At 45.9% G+C, this 8,088-nt stretch overlaps 1 protein-coding gene across 1 annotated transcript; it reads right to left on the bottom strand.

Annotated features, from left to right (window-relative positions):
• Positions 1-4,915: 4,915 nt before the first annotated feature.
• On the bottom strand, positions 4,916-7,298 carry Rpl37a (ribosomal protein L37a). Its single transcript, XM_075951811.1, has 4 exons — positions 7,215-7,298; positions 6,721-6,849; positions 6,103-6,185; positions 4,916-5,062 (listed from the first exon to the last, which is right to left on the bottom strand). The coding sequence occupies exons 1-4, from the start codon at positions 7,215-7,217 to the stop codon at positions 4,999-5,001; spliced, it is 279 nt and encodes a 92-aa protein (XP_075807926.1). The 5' UTR covers positions 7,218-7,298; the 3' UTR covers positions 4,916-4,998.
• Positions 7,299-8,088: the final 790 nt, after the last annotated feature.

Genomic DNA, 8,088 nt, shown 5'->3' with positions numbered 1-8,088 from the left:
TAACTGAGAGTGACTGAATTTCTGATTCTCCAACCTCTGCTGTGGGATAAAGCTCTTGGGCACTGTGAAGATTTGTCACTCATATTGGGCTGGTTAGTAATAAGTCCGAGCAATGGACCAGTCTATAATTAACGCAAGGTTTCCAGCCATCATCTTTTTTCATTCAACTCCCAGTCTCACATGCCCATCTTCACAGCGCCTGTGTCACTTAGCTGTGAGCTGCCATGTGGGTGTTGTTAAAATCTTAACTACAAAAACTGTCATTTAGGGGATTGGGTGGCTCAGTGTTCAAGAGCACATACTGCTCTTCCTGAAGACCTGAGTTCAATTTCCAGCACCCACATCAGGTGGCTTACAAGTGCCTGCAACCCCAGCTCCAGGGGGATCTCCCACCTCTGACCTCCTTGGGCACCTGCATCCATGCTCACATACCCCACATACACATAATTAAAAAAGAATCACAATGTGTAGTGGTACATATTTTTAATCCCAGTACTTGAGAGGCAGAGGCAGGTGGATCTCAGTGAGTTCGAGGCCAGCCTGGTCTACAAAGCAAGTTCCAAGACAGCCAAAACTGTTACACAGAGAAACCCTGTCTCAAAAAACCAAAAACAACAAAAAAAACCAAAACCACAAGACCCCACAACGTACAGTCATCATCCCTGCAGGCGAATGCTCAGTCAGGAGTGACTACTGATACACAAGACACCCCTGGTGCGGGAGTCTCCTTAGAGCAGCTCAGGAGCAGGGAAGCAAATATTCTCTGCTACATCTTCTGCTTTCACCTCCCAACAGCTGGACCTACTGAGAAGCCAGAAGATAAAGGAACAACAAATCTAGAACACACAAAAGACTACAAAAGGTGGAACCTCTAGAAAGATCACCTTTTCTGCTGTTAGTTTGATGGTACAATGAGCCCAAAATAATCAGACTCAATATTTCAATTTAAATATAGCTAAAGTAGAAGAAATGCATCATTTCCTTAGGGGCTAGGTTCTAAGCCGGGGAAACAAAAATGCCGCCATGCGTCAGTTGGTATAATTCTCCGTGGGGTGGGTCCCACCTCCATCATTTGTTTTCTCATGTATCCTGGTTTGTGGGTAGACAGCACCATATGCTAGCAGATTTTTAAGATACTTACTGTATCTTGTAGAACAGTATCTTAAACACAGTGATCTAGTCCCAGCTGGTGCTGTCATTGAATCTCCAGAAAACCAGTAAATCTCTCAAACAAGTTATCTGGATAGATAGGGGACACACAGTAAAGGCAATCCCCACCCCCCACCCTCATGAGTGTGAGCCCATTGCAATTCCTCCATTTTAGACACTGTATACTATCACAGTGATAAGCCCCTTCAGTAGACATAATGCAATTAAGAAAGGCAAATCCAAGCTGGGCAGTGGTGGTGCGAATCTGTGATCCCTGCCTGGTATACAGAGTGAATTCCAGGACAACCCTATCTTAAAAACAAACAAATGGCAAATCCATACTGCAACACAGATCAAACACAGCATATTTTGGAGAAGGGGTCATTGCTAAGGAATGAACCGTGGGCCTTGTACATGCTAACCAACCACTTAAACACTGACACAATTACACACCTGCCTACACGTCCACCAATAAGATGGCATACTTAATAATGCACACAGTGCAATCACTTGGCCAGATGATACACCCGGACACGGTGAGAGCAGCTGACTGCCACTCTGGGGGCTCACACACATGCGCTACCTATGCTGATTGTTTTATTCCTGGGCCCTAAGTACAATAGCTGACCATTCTCAGAACAGTCCTTTAATGGGAGCAATGGCCTTGCAGCAGCTCACTGTTGGGCATCACATGGGATACAGATATTTTCCTTTCTGTACTAATAGCATGCCTACATGCTTTTCACAGCCTTGTCTTCCTTCCTAAATCCAGTCTTCCGTTCTTCTCAGCAGCCACTGTCTGAGTCAACACACATCTCTACTTCGAGGCCTATCTACATGCAGTGGACATGAGCTGGAAGGCCGGTTCTCCTCTTGCCGAGCTATCTCCACCCACTTTCAGCTGATGCCAACAGTGCACGGATTACAGTGCTTTTCTCTTCCATTAACGTCAAAGAACTCCCTAAATGAAAAGTCGAAGGGAGAAATAGGCAAAAAAGCATATATTCCATAGAAATCTAAGCATGCCATGGTAGTTTTTGCAGTTTCAAGACTCCATACAACTCAGTGAGACATACTTTCTTGGTTTTGTGCTTTAACTGTCTTTTTTAGAGGCTATCAGATGGTGTCTAAGCTTGTAGTCCAATGAATGACCTCACAAAAGGTCCCTGGTCTAATTTCACATGGTATGTCCAGAGTGGAATGCTACTATTACTAGTCATATGGTTTGATAAGTCTATAGATCAGAGAAGTATTTCCATGCCACTGTGGATGTATTATATGAGGGGTAAGTAGCAAGCAAGCATCTTTTCAAATAATTCAAATAACTCCAGATCCCTATGTTGGCACACACCTTTAATCACAGCACTCGGGAGGCAGAGGCAAGCAGATCTCTTGAGTTTGAGGCCAGCCTGGTCTACAAGAGTGAGTTCCAGTACAGGCCCCAAAGCTACAGAGAAACCCTGGGGGTCAGACACTTCTGAGAGTTGCTCTACATCTACATGGATATACCAAATATCTAGCCAAGGTTGTACACTTAGTCACACATTCATGCAAGCAGGCATGTACAGAAGTATAACTTCCAGGAGAGGTCAATTCTCTATCCTACCATGTGGGCGTCTCAGGTTTGACAGTAAGAGCTTCTACCCACTGAGCTGTCTCATTTGACCTAGGATTTAATTCTTTACATGAAAACAAACATCTCATTTGCTTCTGCTTTTTGTAAATGGTAAAATTACAATTATCCGTAAATGTTTCATACCTAGACCCACATAAACATTTCCCTGGCAAGCTGGGCAGTGCTGGCACAAGACTTTAATCCCAGCCATCAGAAGGCAAAGTCAGGCAGATCTCTGAGTTCAAGGCCAGCCTGGTCTACAAAGTGATTTCCAGGACAGCCAGGTCTGTTACAGAGAAACCATCTCAAGGAAAAAAACCAAACAAACAAGTGGAATGCTCTGGTCTAAATACATGCCCTGCTCATTTTTAAGGATCTAATGCTCAGGTTGGAGAGATGGCTCAGAGGTTAAGAGCATTGATTGCTCTTCCAGAGGTCCTGGAACCACCCAGCAACCACCCACATGATGGCTCACCCCATCTGTAGTTGAGATCTGGTGCCCTCTTCTGGCAGGCATGCATGCAGAATACTATATTCAAAATAAATCTTTTAAAAAGGATGTAATCCTCAAATGACTTTGCACAGCACCCAAGGCTCAGAAAACCTCGTGATTACAATTAGTAAAACGTAAAATGGAAATCCTCAACACAAAAAGAGGCAGGGTAAAAGGCAAGCTAATATAATTTAAAAAGCTATGACCTAACTTATCTCTACCACCTGTTTACTTGTGGCTTCTATTTCCTTAGCTATCAAACACTGCTTCAGCCTACCAGGTGTCCCTAGCAGTTGTCCATCTACTCAGCTGTCACAAAAGCAATATAAAATAAGAATCCTGCTCTGGGGCCAAGACCCAAATCCAAAGCCAGCTTCCTCACTTACAAGTTACAGCCCTTGGGGGCTGGAGAAATGGCCCTGCAGTTAGGACCACTGAGTCTTCTTCCAGAGGATCCAGGTTTGGTTCCCAGCAACCACCTCCAATTCCAGGGGATTTGGTGCCGTCTTCAGGAACCAGCACACAGTGGTGACAGATACACATGCCTAGAAAGTCCTAAAAGAACAATTTCTCACACACAAATGACATATACATATATCCAGGTAATGAGAATGTGTGTCAAAGTTGAACTGCTTAGGCTCAATGCAAAACCTGCTCGTTATTTATGCAGAGGTAATTAAGCCTGGGGATACACTGGTGAGCGAAACAACTTGAAATTGAAGCTGTTACTGTGATAGGTCTAGAAACAGCTGAGCCCTCCTGCGAACTGCTGAGGCAGCAGGAGACTGCATAACCTTGGACCAGTAGTTCTCAACCTTCCTGATGCTACCAAATCATAAAATTATTTTGTCGCTACTTCGTAACTGCATATAAGGATCTGATCTGCAAACCACAAAGGGTTGCAGCCCAATTTGGGAACTGATGCCTAGAGTAAGAATGCCCGGAGACAAAATGCATGCTACAGACCACAGCAGTGAGCCCAGAAAAGGTTGTCTTCACCTTATGGAAAACTGCCTCCAGCAACTTTAAAAAGCAGTTTAGAGGCCCCCAAGGAGTCTGGAGTGTAGACATGGCTGATAAAAGCACAATGGGTAAATCTGGCGGTGGTGGCGCACGCCTTTATCCCAGCACTCGGTAGGCAGAGGCAGGCGGATCTCTGTGACTTGAGACCAGCCTGGTCTAAAGGGCAAATTCCAGGGCAGGGTCCAAGCTACAGAGAAATTCTGTCTTTGGTGGGGAACAGGACAACCCAACCTCCCCTCAAAGCTAACCATAAAACCAATCCTAAGTAGATTAAACCCTAAATTTGTCAGAGAATAATCATTTTTGTTACTTATCTACTATCATGTTTCTTCTATCTATATTACATTCAAGTCAATCTTATGAACCTTGTGCAAAAATAAAACCTTTACTAAATTCTAGTTGTTTCAGTTTGCTGACAATGTGTAGTCAAACACCCAAAGGAGTGAGCCACGCACAAAATTGTCCAGTAGGTTTACAACGTCAGCAACATCCTGCGCCAGGTGTGACAGCAAACACTTGCACCCAGGAGGACCAGCCAGGGTCACAAAGAATGCCTCCAAACAGCAAAAATCTCTTTTCAAATGGGGGAAAAAAATGTATCATATGCTAAAATAATTAGCCACAAACAAGGCAAAGACTGTTACGGAAATTAACCCATTTATTTAGTTGGCTGTGCACTATTGTAGTTAGTAGGCTTGTGTATCAAATGGTAGCACTTTTACTGGTCTTTCAGTTCCTTCAGTCTTCTGATGGCAGACTTCACTGTGACGGCAGAAGTCGTGCTGTAAAGAAAACGTTCCAACTCAATTAAGCAAGCTAACACATGAAACACAAGTCTGACTTTCTCCTGGAAAGAATTATACCAATACCATGTTGTAGCGACTCCCAAGACCTAAGGACTAGTGCTCAGAAGTCACACTGGCATTGACGGCAAACCTTAAAAACCACAACTTCAGGCACCTGCAGAATCCTAACGACCTTCTACACCTGACATCTTAGAAATACCTTAAGGTACTTTCCTTTGAAGATAGTATAGCAAAGGCAGACGACAAGTTTCAAGACACACACTCTCAAGTCAAGCAGCTGGAGCAGATTCTATTCTGTTCTACTCTTGCTTCCTTTGCCGTGCCTCTCAGCATTAGCCACACATCACACTACCCAGACTCTAGGGACCTCGGGGCCAGCAGAGCTAAGACTAGAACAAGCAAATGACAAGACGCTTCACCTCCCTCTGCAGCACCATCCAGCCCTGTCAGGGCCAGACCACTAAAGTGTTCAAAGCTTGTTGATAAAGGTGTGACAGCCCAAACAGCCTCAAATTTTCCTATGCAATCCCAAACCAACTAATCTCATTCCGAAACTATTTTATAGAAATAACTTGTCAGGGGCTGGAGAGATGGCTCAGAGGCTAAGAGCATTGCCTGCTCTTCCAAAGGTCCTGAGTTCAATTCCCAGCAATCACATGATGCCTCACAACCATCTGTAATGAGGTCTGGTGCCCTCTTCTGGCCTGCAGACATACACGCAGATACAATATTGTATACATAATAAATATTTTCAAAAAAAAAAAAGAAATAACTTGTCAGTCAAGGTTGGGCAAACAAGGATATCAATAACGGACCCACACAGACTGTACAATTCACGATACACGAATCAAATGCCAACTTTCACTTCTAAGAGCTTTCCAACTTTAACCGAAAGGAGCCCTAAATCATATTTATTCTCCATTCATAAATATTAAGACTAGTCCAGTATGTGCCAGACCTGGAGCATGGGCTGTGTGGTCCACACACTTTCCCACAGCACAAAGAAACACACTCACTTGTAAGTCCAGGCCCCACCAGCCACTGTCTTCATGCAGGAGCCACAGTGCCAGATGCCAACGGCTCGTCTCTTCATCTTGGTCTGCAAATATTTAAAAGGTCTCGATATGAAATATGCGAAAACATAAATCTCTAAAGTTTTCAGAGCTTAAACTACGTAAACAGCCGGGCGGTGGTGGTGCACGCCTTTAATCCCAGCACTCGGGAGGCAGAGGCAGGCGGATCTCTGTAGACCAGCCTGGTCTACAGAGCTAGTTCCAGGACAGGCTCCAAGGCCACCGAGAAACCCTGTCTCGAAAAACCAAAAAAAAAAAAAAAACACTACGTAAACAAAAAAAGCCAACTTCTCTGGTAAGCAGTCAAATCCTAAGAATCCAAGCAGGACATTAGATACAGACTAGATAGATGGATGCATTAACAGTCATTTTCCACCGAGTCGTTCAGGTTTGCGCCTTTTCCCTCTCCAGAACCAACAATTATCCTTCATTCACTCGGTTATTCCACATAAACGAGGAATGCTTCGCAAAAACTAACCCCAAACCCCCTAACTTATACCGGCCCACCGCTTACAATCACCTTGGGTGACAAGCAATCCTCCCCTCCCGAGGCCAACGTACCTTGCCACAGAAGGAGCACGTGTACTTGGCGTGCTGGCTGATTTCAATTTTCTTCACCATTTTCCGGAGGGAGGCACCATAGCGGGTCCCGTATTTTCCGACGATCCCGACCTTCTTGGTGCGTTTAGCCTGTGGGCAGAGGAAATGACAGCGACACTTAGCGAGGGGAAAGAAGTCCGTGCACGCACACACCGCTGCGCGCAGATCATGCTAGGGCCGAGTTTTCCCCAAATTCAACCCGCAAGAGCAGCGTGCACGGGGCGAGTAGGGTTCCGCAGCGCGCCGCGCATTCACCGCCGAGCTGGGCCGAGCCCCGCCGCACGGCCTCCGGGGCTCCAGTCGCGGCCTCCGCAGCTCCGGACGCGGCGAGGACCCCGACAGCCGACGGCACAGAGGACAGCAGAGGCTGCCCCAGGCGGGTGAGCGCGGAAAACCAGAGAGAACGGCAGATGCAAATGGATAGCGACTTCCAAAGCAGTAACGCAGACACTCACCATGTCACCGGAACCTAAGCCAAGCACGGAGAGGAAGAGGCGCAGTGCGCAGGCGCAGTTTTAGACCGTGAGCGGAAGTGACGCCAGCGGCTTCTCTAGGAACTGAACTCTGTGCTCTGGAGGTTCACTCGCTGACCCCTGGCGGTGTGTTGGGAGAAGTTTAGGTGGGCTGGTGTCCCAGCTGTTGTTGACAAGCTGAGAGCACACCTTTCTTAGCTGGCACGTACACCAAAGTTATACAAAACGGGTGTGATTTTTTTTTCTTCCGTTCTGTTCGTGAGGAAACAGGTCTTAGGGGACTTGCTTTCAAGTGTTTAAGTCATAACGTTGTGACTCTCATTGCTTAACCCCAACTAGGTTATACTTTGACCAGATACTGACCATAGTAAAAGCCTAGGATCCGCTCTCAGGGCAAGTTGCAGTTCATCTGGGAGACGGTCAAATTCGTCACAATTAGAGGTTATGAAATGTTGCTGATCAGAGCTCTGTGGGTAACGTAAGGAAGAGGATCCACTTGAACCCAAGACCCTAGAGCAGCGGTTCTCAACTTGTGAATCGAGACCCCCTCCCACTTACAGGTCGATCGATCTTTTCACTGGAGCCGCCTAAGACTGTTGGAAAACAGATATTTACGATTCATAACAGTAGCAAAATTAAGAGTTATGAAGTAGCATCGAAAATAATTTTTTTTGTGTGTGGTTTTTCGAGACAGGGTTTCTCTGTGGGTTTTGGAGCCTGTCCTGGAACTAGCTCTTGTAGACCAGGCTGGTCTCGAACTCGCAGAGATCCGCCTGCCTCTGCCTCCCAAGTGCTGGGATTAAAGGCGTGTGCCACCACCGCCCGGCTGAAAATAATTTTAGATTGGGGTCATCAC

Source organism: Microtus pennsylvanicus, chromosome 17 (genome assembly GCF_037038515.1).
Source record: "Microtus pennsylvanicus isolate mMicPen1 chromosome 17, mMicPen1.hap1, whole genome shotgun sequence".
In the NCBI taxonomy this organism is placed as follows: domain Eukaryota; kingdom Metazoa; phylum Chordata; class Mammalia; order Rodentia; family Cricetidae; genus Microtus; species Microtus pennsylvanicus.
Note: the sequence above shows the minus strand (reverse complement) of the source record. Positions and strands in the feature narration are given on the sequence as shown.

Bases quoted from the DNA above. Each gene is read 5' to 3' on its own strand.
- Rpl37a (XM_075951811.1), bottom strand. The intron at 6,186-6,720 runs GTACGTTGGCCT...AAATATTTGCAG, and splicing joins CGTGCTCCTTCTGTGGCAAG to ACCAAGATGAAGAGACGAGC. The intron at 5,063-6,102 runs GTGAGTGTGTTT...TTTTCTTTACAG, and splicing joins GGTGGGGCCTGGACTTACAA to CACGACTTCTGCCGTCACAG.